Source organism: Diadema antillarum, unplaced genomic scaffold, assembly GCF_040938485.1.
Source record: "Diadema antillarum isolate AM-2024a unplaced genomic scaffold, OU_Dant_1.0 scf00000025, whole genome shotgun sequence".
NCBI lineage: Eukaryota > Metazoa > Echinodermata > Echinoidea > Diadematoida > Diadematidae > Diadema > Diadema antillarum.
This window is the reverse complement of record NW_027270914.1, coordinates 944,769-959,903: the sequence shown is the minus strand read 5'-3', so window position 1 is coordinate 959,903 and position 15,135 is coordinate 944,769. Positions and strand designations below refer to the sequence as shown.

The 15,135-nt window shown below is 38.3% G+C and overlaps 1 protein-coding gene across 1 annotated transcript in view; it reads left to right on the top strand.

Moving 5' to 3' along the window:
• LOC139733902 (D-aminoacyl-tRNA deacylase 2-like) overlaps nucleotides 1–13,169 on the top strand; it is a 37,490-nt gene extending 24,321 nt beyond the window's left edge. The window contains exons 2-3 of the mRNA XM_071644715.1: nucleotides 9,829–9,898; nucleotides 12,835–13,169. Of these exons, the coding sequence (XP_071500816.1) occupies nucleotides 9,829–9,898; nucleotides 12,835–13,169 (405 nt within the window). The remainder of the gene's footprint in view (nucleotides 1–9,828; nucleotides 9,899–12,834) is intronic.
• The last annotated feature ends 1,966 nt before the right edge of the window (nucleotides 13,170–15,135 follow it).

The window sequence follows — 15,135 nt, the reverse complement described above, 5'->3', positions numbered from 1 at the left end:
CAGCCGCTTCTCACATCCTGGTCACTGATTGGTTGGTGAGGAGACCGCCGACGCTGATGTGCTTGAATGAACTCTTCGGGGGTTGCTAGGGCTTACCTTCTATTGTCCAGAGGTGAAAACTGACTTGCGTGTTCCTTGATCGCGATTGCGTCGAAAGGAAGACTTTTAGGGCGCTTTTCTCGAAACAGTGATTTTCCAGACGTCTCGACATGCTCTCTTTTAAACATCAATATCTCCGCAGCCGGTTATTTTTATAAAATGTGTTATATATCAATACGAAGCAGAAAGATTAGGGGATTACATAATGCAATTTTCAAATAATCGACCGCGCCCGACTTTAGGATCATTTTGTTGTAGCGGCTCACGCATGTTCTGCCTGACAGTGATTATCTTATGAATTTTAGGGTCAAAGGCCAGATGAAAATGGTAACAATTTACTATTCAATACAGAAATTGCACTTTTTCTCCATACCTTGAAAATTACTCTATGCATAAACGTTTGAATGGGTCAAAGTCAAGTTAAAGTCCTTAAATCCCAAGTACATGCTCTCCTCTTCATCCAATTAAACCTAGGTCAAGGAAGGTGAACGTTCAACACATTTGTGACAAACTTGTCATTTTAATATTTTTCCAATTTTGTGAAAATGTAATCACACATTGTCCACATGTACTATCTAGACCTATTAGGAGAATCATGCATTTTGGCGGAGGCATACCAGTCGCCATAGCGACATTTCTAGTTTTAAGTCTATGAATACGGCCCCTGTATATTTCCCTTCATTTATTGCTTTCATCCATCCACCTGTCACCTTGACTAAGGATGTGATTGTGGAATGATTTCGCCTAAATCTAAATTGTTTAGGAGATAATATGTTATTTTCTTCAAGGTAAGCCATCAATTGTCTTTGTACAAATCTTTCGAGCAGTTTAGAAACAGTGGGTAGTATTGAAATAGGACGAAAATTGTTTGGAGAATTAACAGTACCAGATTTATGAATGGGAATAATCTTTGACATTTTCTATTTTTGGAGGAACTTGTTTTCACACAAAATATCTATTAGTAATATGCGTTTAACAAGGAAAGATGGTGGGGACGCTTACTTTCAAAATCTTGGAAGAAATCTCATCCAGACCTACTGAAATGCTATCTCTCAAATTATTCAGTTCCTTATGTACGTCATTCTCAGATACTACATGAAATCTAAATTGTACACCACCATCAGTGTAGATATCATTTTCATAATAAGGCACAGTGGGCTGTTCTACGATATCAGAAGCAAGCTTTTCTCCAATAGAAGAGAAATATTCATTAAACTCATTACTCTTCGATTCACAATCTAATACATTACCTTGGGGATTATTACTTTGTGAATTAGGCATAACAGATTTCAAAATCTTTCAAATATCAGCGGATCTTCCCTTAACTGAAGAAAGTCTATAAACATAATACTTTCTTTTTGCTTTCCTAATTTCAGAGGTGACTTTATTTCTCAGTTTCCTGTACATATTCATTGTATCACTTTCCTTCGTTTTCTTTGATTTCCTTTTCATTTTATCTCGTTGTTTGATTAGATTTATAATCTCCGAAGTCATCCAAGGAGAATATTTACTTTTAACTTTCCTGGATTTAACTGGCATAAATAGATTACCAGTTTCCATGAGATAATCTTCCAATAATCTGAAAGCCTCATCAATATCTTTTGCGAAAAAAAGTCTTCCCAAGGCTGATTTTGTAAATGATCACAAAAAAACTGTTATATCAACATTTTTTAAAATTTCTGTAAATTAGTACACGGGGTAGACGTGGAGAATGAGTGGACGGAGATCCCCAAATAATGAAATTCATGGAATGGTCGCTTATTAAGCCAATGTGAATGACACCCGAGGATTTCACGAATTCGATTCTATTAGTTAACAACAAATCAATCAAAGAAGATGTCGCATCTGTGACACGAGTACTTTCTGTGATGTTTACAAGTTGCATAGAATAAACATCGTGAATCGTGAATCACACGTTTTGTGCCACCTTGATAGGGTCTCTTCAAAATGTCACAGTTGATATCGCCCATGATCACAGTACTGTGATTGAAACTATCGATGAATGACAAAAGTGATTCGTAGTGATCAAGTAGCTCAGAAGGACCACCCGGGGGCCGATACCATGTTACAAAAAATTACTGTAGTGTACTGTACTGTAGAGACGCATGATCTAAAATTTAAATATCATAGTTTTCGCGAACATATAAAATGACGCCACCACCATGTCGGTTTCTATCTCTTCGTATAATCTTGTAATGATCAATATCGATTTCATTATCCATAACTGTATCGTCTAACCAAGTTTCATTAAAAGCACCAGTACCTATTACATTATGAGACATGACAGCTCTCTTTTCATCTATATTTCGCAATAAACTTCTCACATTCAACTGTACCATTTTTAGACCTTTGATTTGCAATTGACTGCATTGTAATGATTGCTTGTCAACAGAGAAATCACTTTGATTTATCATAGTTTCGACTGAAGAGTGACTAATATTAGCATCTTGAGTTTTATGGTATGATGTATTGAAAGGCAGCTCGAGAAAGATACATCGATTACAAATCCAATCTTTGGAGGAATGAAAAAAACATGAAAAAAAAAAGATCTAAAGAGGAACATGAAAGATGTGTCCAAATATTACAAATAACGCATTTTATGGCACTTTGATTACTTTTCACAGATTTAGCACAGAAAAAACAAGGATATTTCAAAGTCATAATGCGCTTCGTGCGTTATGAGATTAAACAGTGAAAACATGTTTACAGTTTAAAGTCAATATCCGCGAGGCTGAAGATGGAGACCTTTTTGCCATCTGCATTGAGAGCAGTGATCCTTCCGTCAAACGTCCAGACTTTCTTGACTTTCGCATGAGAACGAAGCTTGTTGACGATCGCTTGTCTCTTGGTAGTGAGATCCCCGTGAATGAAGATATCCGTCCCCTTGAGTTTGGATCTCGCAGAGTAGATTTCATGTCGTGTGTTGTACCTGCAGAATTTGATGATGATTGGTCGCGGATTCTTTGATTCACGGTTCCAGTACCTCGGAGTGACACGATGACCACGGTCAATGTACCCAGGGTCAAGAGTGATTCCAAGGTGGCGGCGAGCGGTGACGATGACCAGTTGATCGGTATTTCGTTTTGTTCCTCGGGGATTCCATGAATACGAAGACATTGTCTCGGCGAGTATTGCTCGTGGTCCTCACACAGACGATGTATTTCCTTCAGCTGCAGTGTGAGATCGTGAACAGGTGATTCGAGCGTTGCAAATTTCTCCTGCTCATGAATGTCCAGCTGTATGGCCTCGTAAACTCGTTGAGTACAGCATCGACAATAGCTTGAATGAGTCCTCGGTTGATTGACCAGCTGGAGTAAGGGGAGAACTCCCGAAGGAGGCTTGCCGGTCTGCTCCCGGTTCATGTAGTTCTTCTCTCCGTACCTCAGGCTCCTTCTTTGGGGAGGGATCCTTGGATTCAGAGTCCTTCCTCTCACTTCTCGTTTGAGCCCGTCTTCTCATCTTTGAGACAAACACTGACTTGTTGAAAAAACAGGTAGATGCTATTGCTGGATTCTTATCCACATGGCAAAGTGTGACGTTAATAAACAGTGTGGCGTTAATAAAAAACAGTAATTCAATCCAGATTTTGAAGAGGTGAGCAGATGCACGTCCACTCCAATGCAATTTATGATCGATATAGTAGCAAAACGTTTGTCAACCTTTGAAGACTTTATGATATCTTAAAAACGTCTTTATGACCAAAACACACGCATTTAGACTGGAAGAATTCATTAAATTAATTAAAATTATGGAAAATGAAAGTTTGAAAAAATGTAGAGTTGATATTCGATTTTTAAAATATTTTGTACTTATACTCTCTTAATGAAAATTCATGATTGACATAAAAAAGACAACACTCAAGCTCCTACTGGAATCACACTTTTTAGTTGTACATGGTCTCTTAGTGAAGATGCATGATCGATATAAGAACCAACAGAAATTGCGTTCAAACTGAATAACCTGCCCTTTACTGAGGCACACAAGTGCGCGTGGGCGCGCGTGCACACACACATACACCCACACACAAAATATTTTATTTTATTTCATTTATTTCATAATCCATAAAACCGAAAGTCTTTGTAATTCAAGCGGTATACATAAATACACAAACTTAAATGACAAGTTCACCTTCATAGACATGTGGGTTGAGTGAACGCAGCAATATTAGTAGAACACATCAGTGAGAGTTTGAGCAAAATCGGACAATCCGTTAAACAGTTATGAAGTTTTGAGGTTTCTGCTCAGTCACGGCTGGATGAAAAGACTACTATAGCTTGTGATGTCACATGAGTACAACGATATAAAGAAAGAAAGAAAAATTTACATATTTCCATTTTTTCGTATAACAAGAGAACACTCGACTTCTCTCTTTCAGAAGGCAGGGGGAATAATATTACCCTTAAAGCCGGTCTGCACTAGCCATTATTTTGATGCCAGAACTTTTTGTGTAAAGAGCGCCATCTATCAAAACTTCGGTGGCCGGGTTACATCCACGGAACTCTAGTTCTGTGGTTACATCGTTATTTTATACTGTGGCTGATCGCCGCCTGCCGGTGGGCGCACGATCTCACAGCAGCTGTGCGCAGAGCCGAGAGAACACACACAAGCAGTGCATAATATGGTGGGGTACAGAAAGCCCGGCCCGGCCCGCCCGGCGCGGCGTCGATCTTTCGGCCGATCGCGAGGGACCGGGTTACTTGTCGCGAGAGAGATCCACGACAATCCACTCACTCAGCCCAATGACCTAATCGCTATACACCAGCGCAGCTCGCATCTCCTCCCACTGGATCCAGCATTTACCAAGTCGTACAGTCGTATCCGCGACATAATCGCAGATTGAAGTTCGACACAACGATCAGAATTAACGATCTGAGTGTTGAAGACAGTGCACCGAACAGACTGCGAAGTGATAAGTGACAACGTATAATGGTACGTACTACGGTACTATGGGACGTGGTATACATTACGTATGCACTGAACTGCGCAAGATAATGCGGGATCGAAGCGAGCCGCTGCGCTGCTAGGCCATCCCCTACGTTTACGGGAACCTGATGATCTGTGTGTTAAGTCTATGGGGATATCAGAATTCAGTGTGGAACGGGTTAATTGCTGCACGCCGCTCGGCATTATGGGAGAAATGCTGGGCACCACAAGGAAAAATGAGCCTTATGATGGCGCTAGACATGCTTCTTTCCAGTGCAGACCGACTTTATATATTTAGATAGTAAGTTTCGTAGCCAAGATTATTCCTTTGTTTAACCTCGAATGAAATGACATATGTTAGTATTCCAGTTCATTTAATAATTTCACGATTTAGTAAACTGTCAAATCTTCCAGTTTTTACCAGTGCCCTGCTTAGAATCCGTCTGGTGTGAATTTACCCAGTTTGGTCTATAAATTGGTCCAAGGAGTCAACTGGTATGCTATTTGGCGTGCCAGTCCGTTACCTTGTTTTAAAAATTGAATCAAATATTCAATGTGTTATTTCTGTCCAGCCGATTCCAAATGATATCAAATACTATTTCTAATAGAGAGACGTGAAAACATGCCATGAATAGTTGTAACGTTGTTCAAAAAGTAAACAAAAAGAAAAAAAAAACACAACTAACTTTTGACTTAATTAGCGGCAAATAGTTGGTTGAATAATTGACGCAAAACTTCCATCATCTGATGATCATGAACATAACGAGAAAAAATGGTTGAATAAAGAAGTCACATTGACATCTGTAGGACCGCATCAGTTGCTATGATGAGAAAAACTGACGTAAATATTACGACATAAATACGTCGCTAATATGACGTACTAAATACGTAACAAAACTGGCGTGAATTTTTCGTCATTAATAAGTTGCTAATATGACGTGATGAATAACTTCATGTTAGATATGACGTGATGAACAAGTCACAAAACTAACGTGAATTGTACGTCATAAATACGTCACTGATATGACGTGATACGAAATAGTCATTAAAACTGTCGTGAAATTTAAGTCATAAATACGTCGCTAACATAACGTGATGAATACGTCCCAAAACTGACGTGAAATATACGTCATAAATACGTGGCTAACATGACGTGATGAATACGTCCCAAAACTGACGTGAAATTACGTCATAAATGCATAGCTGATATGACGTGATGGACACACGCGCCGGTACGCAACAAAACTGACGTGAAATTTACGTCCTAAATACGTCGCCAATTACATGACGAGATAAGTAGTTCTGGCTGATAAACCATGTGTTTAGCCAGAACTGCGTATCTCTAGGAGATAAGCATGTTGCGACAAAGATTGTCGCCCCCTGAAATAGGCGACAATTTTTGACGGAGTTGGCGTCTTAAATTGTCGCCCCGTCATAAATTGTCGCCTGGCGACAATTTATGATGAGGGCTGGCGGCAAAAATTGTCGCCCGCCCTCGAAACACATTTTGCTGGGTAATATCGTTCTTGACATAGTCATTGAAATACCAACACATAACTTTCATGGCTACATCCATGCAAACATGCCATGTAAAAAGTCATGGTGAGGTTTGAAGGAAGTGTGTATGTGCGCGCGCACATGACAATTTTGTGTCCGTTTGTGCGTGTGTGTGTGTGTGTGTGTGTGTGTGATGGAGCGCTGTGCGTGTTGTGGGAATTGTGTCGCTTGAATGTTTTGTTCCTTTTATCTCCTGCGTGCTTACGTAGACACACGAACGCTCGCACACAACACACATACGTACGTAGCCCACGAACACCAAACCCCTCCGATATACACTCATGCAGGCACAAAACTGCGCCCATAAACACGCATCACCACACAACCTATAGGCCTACACATACGCCACTACCCACATATACACGTACGCATACAGGCACACGTATTCACACAGACAAACAAACCACTACCACTATACAACCACATTATCACCATCGCACATCAGAGTTTATTCCCCCCTGCAGACTTTGTATTGTTACGAATCTAGTACGTCCCTACCTTTTCCTCGGGTCGGCCATATCTTTTCAAGCAATGCTTACAATGGCGGCCCTCCGCATTATCGCTTCTTAAATATGATATTGTTATTGTAATCCCTGCTGCATATGCATGCATACTGTAATATTATATCATTAATTTCCTTTATATCGTTTTTTTATGCGAGTCAAACGGCTCTGTATTAAATATACTTTGTATGTTTCCCATGTTGATGATTATGTAATTTATGTACATTGATTTGTAGAAAATAAAGTATCTATCAAACAAACCACCACACATGCACAGTTTCCACATATTGTATTATTATACTCCAAACACACACACACACACACAAAGCTATACGCAAACGCATACACAAGTCACATATTATACGCACCTGCAAATCATACACAACACAGCTACCATGCAGCTGCCCCCAACCCACACAGCTATACGTAAACGCATACACAAGTCACATATTATACGCACCTACAAATCATACTCCGCACATACCATGCAGCCACCAACACACACACACACACACACACACATACGCATAACTTACAAGCCATACCCACCCCACCAAAGCATAATACCGGAGCAACCAACCCCGAGCCGAGGGCGACAATTTTTGACGGGGCGACAATTTATGTCGCAACAATTGTTTTTGCCATCATAAACTGTCGCCATCGAGGTCAACAATTGGGAACTGCACAAGCATTAAAAAAAAAAATGTCGCCAGACGACATTTCATGACATGGCGATAATTTATGATGCAAACTCCGTCGAAAATTGTCACCCCGAGCCGGGGGCGACAATCTTTGACGGGGCAATCTTTGTCGCAACATACGCAGTTCTCTTTGATAAGCATGTGGTTAACTATGAAAATATGCGTAGTTCTGCCTGATGAAACACGTACTTATCAGGCTGAACTGCGTATCTCCTAGAGATACGCAGTTCTGTCTAAAACAAAAACAAGACAAAAACAAACCAAAACAAACCAAACCAAACCAAAAGAAAACAAAACAAAACGCATGGCCAAAGACTTAAGCAGTTCTGGCTGATCATCCTTGGCACGTGACGAGAGATGCACAGTTCTGTCAGATTACGATCGCTGACATTTGGCTTCGATTCATTTGGCAGAAGTGCATAAGTTTTTATTGAATTGTTAATTATTACTGCTTAAAAAGGTCAAATTGTCTTTTTTTTTTGGGTTAATCGATTCTTCAGACCAATTATGACCAAGAACGAAAGAAAATGCAACTCATCGTATCCCAGTTTAGAAAGGTGTAACATTGAATCTGTAAAGCCGATTTCTGACGTAATGGGTTAAAGGAGATACGCAGTTCTGCCAGATTACGGCCCCCGGAACCGTTCCCTTCAGAAGAATCCATGGACTGTCCGGGTGTCGCTTACCAACAGCGCGCATCTATACCGGGCAGTGTTAAACAGGATCGAAAGATATGTGCACTTGGTTCAGAGGACGTGCAGTATCAGCGCTGTAATATCTTTGGAAATCAATTGAAATCACATGAAATGTACCCAGAAAGATAAAAAAGTGCAACCGTGTCCTATTGATGAGTAGAAACTATTGAGACATGCATCGCCAGCTAAAATCATCTAGTTTCAAAAGTTCCCTGAAAAAATTCTTCCCGTAATCCAGTAAAATTTGACATCGCACACTGCGTCATACCGTCACTCTGAAATGTAACAAGTTCTAACGAAACAATTGCGACGCCACTTGTTGACACTGCGCACTGTTGCTTTGTACCATCACTCCGTGAAATGTAACAATTGTGTCAATTGTGACGTCACAAAGGAAGTCTGACATTGCGCACTGCTTCCAGCAGACACTGTGAAAAAAAAAAATCAATTGTAACAACGCAGAGCTGCAGTTCTGCCGTAGTGCCTTGTAGGGTCCCTTCACAACATCGCACCCACCATACACACGACTTTTTGCCTCGCATTTCTTCTATCACCCCTTCGTTTGGTTACATTTTTTATCCAAAATTCAAAATAGATATAAGCCCAAATGACTAATTTCGATTTTCTGTTTAAAAACTACATGCATCGGTGCCTCTCAGTGATTTTTTTTTTTTTTAAATATAGGAGCCACCTCTGTCCATAGTTCTATGAAAAACTCTCAAGACAAATATATATCTGTATATCATATCCAGTAATGGGTACACAAGCCCGCAGTTTGTTAACTCTTCATGTGTCATGGCGAAAACCCCCTTTGTAAGTAAATCTTTGATTTCTCTTGAGCTGGACAAATAGTGAGTAAAGTTGCAGAGAAAATGCCAAGCTTTGCACTTATGTATTTGTATGACAAATCTATGATTTTTGTTCTTTCACATGACCAGTAGATACATTACTGCAAAGGCATGACTTTTGCACCCAAAACAGTGACAGGAACTTAGAAATTACTCTCAAATCCAGTAGAGAACACCTCTTGATAGTCACTACATGAAATGCAAGCTATAGGTAGGAGGAACAGAAGTGCGAGAAACGCTTTCATCGTACCGCGGCATTTGGCGATGTATCAATCGGATTAGGCGGATTAGTGCGTTTGAGCAGAATATGCGAAGTTGGCAGGCCGTCGACTGAGTCGGACGTGCGAACGTGGCACATAAAGAGTAAATGTAAGCAACAATTTTATGTTAACTTTAAATGGAGCAAAATTTACTTGTGAGTGCAGTATCATTCTATTTTTATCAGTATTCCTTTAAACGTAATAATCTTGTTTCGTCTTTCATTTTTTCTTTATTTTTTCAGATAAACAGCGGAATTATATTATTCGTATGTTTCTTGAGAGGCGCCGATCGGGACACTGTACAGAAAATGGGTAAGCAAGACTAAGGGGAAAAATGAGAGAAATGTTTTTCCACAAATGATTGCGATTTCTATATGGAATTGTGTGGATGTTTATTGATGGCTAACATAAGTGTCTGAACTGTCCGTAGTGTTGTGACATGTTTTAAAGTTGTACTTCTCTAAGGGTGCTACATTTCCGTGAGAGAGAGAGAGAGAGGAAAACGACCAGGAATAAGTTTTGCACCTCCGTTGTATATGTGACCGTGCATCACAAAACGAACAAAATGTCGCACACACTGATTTGACGTGACTGAAAATAAGTGAAATGGGTCAACCTAGCCGATCTTGACTTTTTGATATTTTCTGAAAGAGCAAGTCTTCTTTTACATTATGCTAAAATTTGGGATCATAAAACGGGCAGGAAAGTGTATTTTTAGCAGTTTATCTCGAACATTTTTGGTAGAATAGTGGGATTAGGTGTGTCTTTAGAGTCCCCTTTTCAAGCTGGAAAAACCTTGTAAACACTCTTCACTTCGAACTCCCATACCTTTTGGATGGATAATGCTACTGCTGTGAGAGTTGGCATGAATTATTAACAGAAAATGTTAATGAGGCATGCTTAATTTCACTTTAATCTGATAATCCCTTCATTGTTGTTACTCCAGTTGTTTACTTCCTGTTTTTGTCCCATTCATCTAACAGGCAGCACGGTTTGGTGAAGATTAAGCGCTTGAATAGACACTGTACTTCAGAGCCTCTTTTCTCAGTTCACACTTTTCCTGAGTTTGTGCTTTCTTTCCATATTTAGATAGGTTAAGAGAGTCCATTTGATTTGAGTTATACATCATTTTAAAGCTTAAAGTCTGTTCTTTCAGAATATGGTCTTAACTTAAAATTCATGTCTGGCGACTTTTTGTTTGTTTTGAGATGCAGGGTCACAAATACAGTTACAGGAGAATACCGATTTGTACAAGAGACTTAAAAAAGAGAGAAATGGTCTCAGAATAGCTCCCCATTACTCTCTGAGTTCTTTTGTAGCTTTTTTTTTTTTCTGTTGTGGCAAAGTGGATAAGACTCCCGACTCCTAACCGGACGACCCAAGTTCGAGTCCTGTTCAGTGCTTACGTCCTTGAACTAGATGTTTTCACTTATTGTGCCCCTCTAGACCTAGGTGTAAAGATTTGGAACCTGGCAACGTTAGCTTAATAATAATAGTAGGGCCCTCTGGTAGAACAGTTGTAGCACGGCCGAGGCTACTCTTGGCAAACAAGGCTTTATTATGATTATGATTATGATTATGATTGTATATGATTGTGATTATGATTGTCACTATTATAACCATTATCATCATTATTATTACTATAGGTTTTCCCGGGCAATTTCACACTTTTGTCAGTCCATTTGATAAAAGGTTCATTCAATTTAGCGAAAATCCTCGTCACTGCTCATTCTGTCATTCAAAATTGCAACTTGTTCGTTCAATTTATCATTTCGATCAATGAAATTCGCAAATGTCCCTTTCAAATTCGGAAAACGGGCATTCAGATTGGCACGTGCTCTTCAACCATTCAAATTCGCCAGCACTGGCGGAAAATGGTATTTCAGTCATTCAATTTCTTGCCGTATGGGCTTTCAAATTACAAACATGTTCATTCAAATTGGCGTAATGCTATTACTATTTTTTTTATGTGATTTTTTTTTTTTCATCCACACACTGTTAAGTATATAGTACAGGTATCTTTGACCCTAAATAACTCAAGTTTGTTGTTGTGTAACACCCCTCTTCATCAGAACTATACATGCACCAGTACCATACATTCACTTCACTTTCTTATATCCAGTCATGGCAGCACGAGTTAGATACAGGGGTATCTCTCAAGAAGACAGGGAAAGACTCATTGAAGCATTTGAGGGTAATACCATTGACAAAGTGATGGCTAGAGCTGATCCAAGAACTTTATTCCTAATGATGATTAACGCAATATAACACCCACCAAATGAAAATAATGAAACATGCAGATGATAGAAATAATCACGATGTAAATTGAAACCTCCTTCTCCCAACTAATGTCAAAACAAACTTAAGATTAATGTATCTGTGAATGAAATAATTCTATCGCACATTATAAACACATACACCTATTTTGAAAGTACTGTTGCGAGGGTGATATCAGAATAAAGAATAAATACGAAAATATGAAACGTTATGATGCTTGCAAACGATACATATGATGAATGAAAACGGAAAAAAGGAATAAAAGCGTAAACGTGTCTGCTAAATTGACTGCAGTAAATGCGAAATTTGATGCCCAAGAATGAATTCGAATGAACGAGCACAGCGTATACGCGATCACGTGGCTATATATCCTGCTAAATTGAATAAACGATTTGCAAAATGGTGCTTGTCTTACAAATTTGAACTGAAAAAGTGCTGATTCGAACGATGTTAAAGGTAATTTGAGTGCTCCAAAATGAATTTGAATGAAAAGATTATAAAATTGAAATACCGAACATGCCATCTAGGCTAAATTCTGCTAAATTGAAAGCAGCAATTAGGAATTCGACTGAAAAAAAAGTGCGAAATCGGCCGAGAAAACCTATATTATTGTTGTTATCATACCCAAACTTCCGAAGTTATCGGTAAGCCAAAAATGAAGGCGGTACTTTATCGTAGAGCGACAGCAGCTTCAGTGATGAGTGTAATTCGCAAGTAAAGAGTTCAACATTTCGTCTAAATTTATCAAAGACTTCCTTCATTATGGTTGCTATGGAGTTTTATAACCCATATTTTACCCATTCCTTGCACATTCCTTGCGCAGTTTTTACTTATATTAACGTTTCATAGATAACTTTCTATTACGTTATCTCATTATGAAAATAAAATCATTTGAGCTGAAATAGATAGTCTGGCGAAAGAAAAAAAAAAACTAATTGATGTGTCCATATTTAATGATTTGGTTTTGACAGTGAAATCTGCTTTGAATATCAGACTGAGCAAGTTAGCATCCTCCAAGCGTGTGTCAGTCCTAAACCTTCCAGGAGATGTCCTTGTTGTTCCCCAGTCCACCCTTGGGGGTAAAGCCAATGGAAAGATGGTGCAGTACCACTCCAACATTGACAAAGAGTCTGGAGCAGAACTCTTCCGGATGTTTGTGGAGCTGTGTGCATGTGGTCTTGCGAGCAATGACAGAACTTTGGAGGCGGGTTGCAAAGTTCTCAGTGGGAATTACGGAAGTCGTCATGAGGTGCTTTCAATGAATACATATGTGTATGGACCACTTACTCACATCATTGATTTTTGATGTTGAATTGTATGGTGTAGGTCTAGGGTGTCACTTTTTTTTTTTGTTCGTTTGCGTTCTTTTCATCTCATATATCAGGAAGGAGTTTATCTCCGAGTTTTCAGTTAATAGTACAATGCTTTGATTTGATTTAGTGTTCATTTGATTTATTTCTGCAATCTTCACTAGGTATATAAAACGTAGCAAACAATTTTCAAATACTAATCACATCATATTACAAAAAACATGGATATAGATATAATCGCATACAATGGACTGATAACGACATATTGTATAGTAGAGTTATAACCATATACAAATACGATTGGAAAATCATTGATTATTCAGTCGAAACAACACAAACAAAAAGCAGAAGACTGTCATCTGAAGCTGAGCTTTGAAAAACACATGGTTTATACTTCATTACATATCATTTCATACATATTATATTGTACAGGGTAGGTACCAAATACAGTACTGCAAAGGTTAGATAGGGTACAGATGTTTATGTTCACTTTTGCAGTTTTTAAATTGTATTGTTAATGCTTAAACAAAGCAAAGCAAAAACAAAAAAAAAGTTGTACATTAATTTCAATACAGAAAAATGTATGAATATTGTTTATGTATGCATATCATGTGTATTGACATGAGTCATGTGATGAATCATTGTAATGGAAGGAATAAAGAGTATCTTGACACTGGTAAACTGTGCCCACATATCGTATTTAATTAGACCTGCGACCCCTCAAAAAGTTTCAGATCTCAACTCAGAACTAATTTGTGAAACAATTTCAAATTAAGATTATATGTTTTCTTACTTTATTTTCTTAATGTAAGAACTAACATATTCAGAGCTGGTTTATTGCCGCCTTAATTATAAGTTGATTTACATAAGGTTGATATTTATGGAATGAATTATTGTAATGGAGGGAATAAAGTGTGCCTTGACAAAAACAGTGCCCACCTGCGTCCCTCAAAAAGTTTCAGATCTCAACTCAGAACTCAGAATGATATTAAATGCTATTAGAAATGGTATGAAATGCTGATAGATATACATCAAATGACATTTTGTTAAGTTTACTGTATACTGTTTACTGTTTGTGTATAAAAAAACAACTAATGAATTATCATCTGATGGTAATTCATTAGTTATTTGTTTACATGAAAATTCCGAGATTATAATAGAATAGGCCTGCAATTTTCAGAATTCTGTTTTGATGAAGAAAAGAGTTGGTATGAGCAAAATATCCGGCGTGGTTTATGATTCTTATTGCACGCTTTTAAATACGAAGAAGGGGATCTAATCATGAATTAATTGTATTTCCCCACGCGAAAATCCCATAATTAAAGTGTGAAGATGTTAAAGAAGAATATATGTGACCTTGCACCTCAAAACAAACAGAAAGTCGCCAGACATGAATTTTTAGTTAAGACCATATTCTGAAAGAACATACTTTAAGCTTTAAAATGATGTATAACTCAAATCAAATGGACTCTCCTAACCTATCTAAATATTGGAAAGAAAGTACAAACTCAGGAAAAGTGTGAACTGAGAAAAGAGGCTCTGAAGTACAGTGTCTATTCGAGCGCTTAATCTTTACCAAACCGTGCTGGCTGTGCGATGAATGGGACAAAAAACAGGAAGTAAACCACGAGAGTAACAACAATGAAGAGATTATTAGATTAAACTGAAATTAAGCATGCCTCATTAACACATTCTGTCCGTAATTAATGCCAACTTTCAAAGCAGTAGCACTATCCTTTCAAAAGTTATTAGAGTTGAAAGTGAAGAGTGTGGACAAGGTTTTTCAGAAATGAAAAGGGGATTCTAAAGACACAGCTAAACACACTATTCTTCCCAAAATGTTCGCGATAAACTGCTAAAAAAACACACTTTCCTGCCCGTTTTATGATACCAAATTTTAGCATAATGTAAAAGAAGACCCGCTATTTCAGAAAATATGAAAAAGTCAAGTTCGGCTAGGTT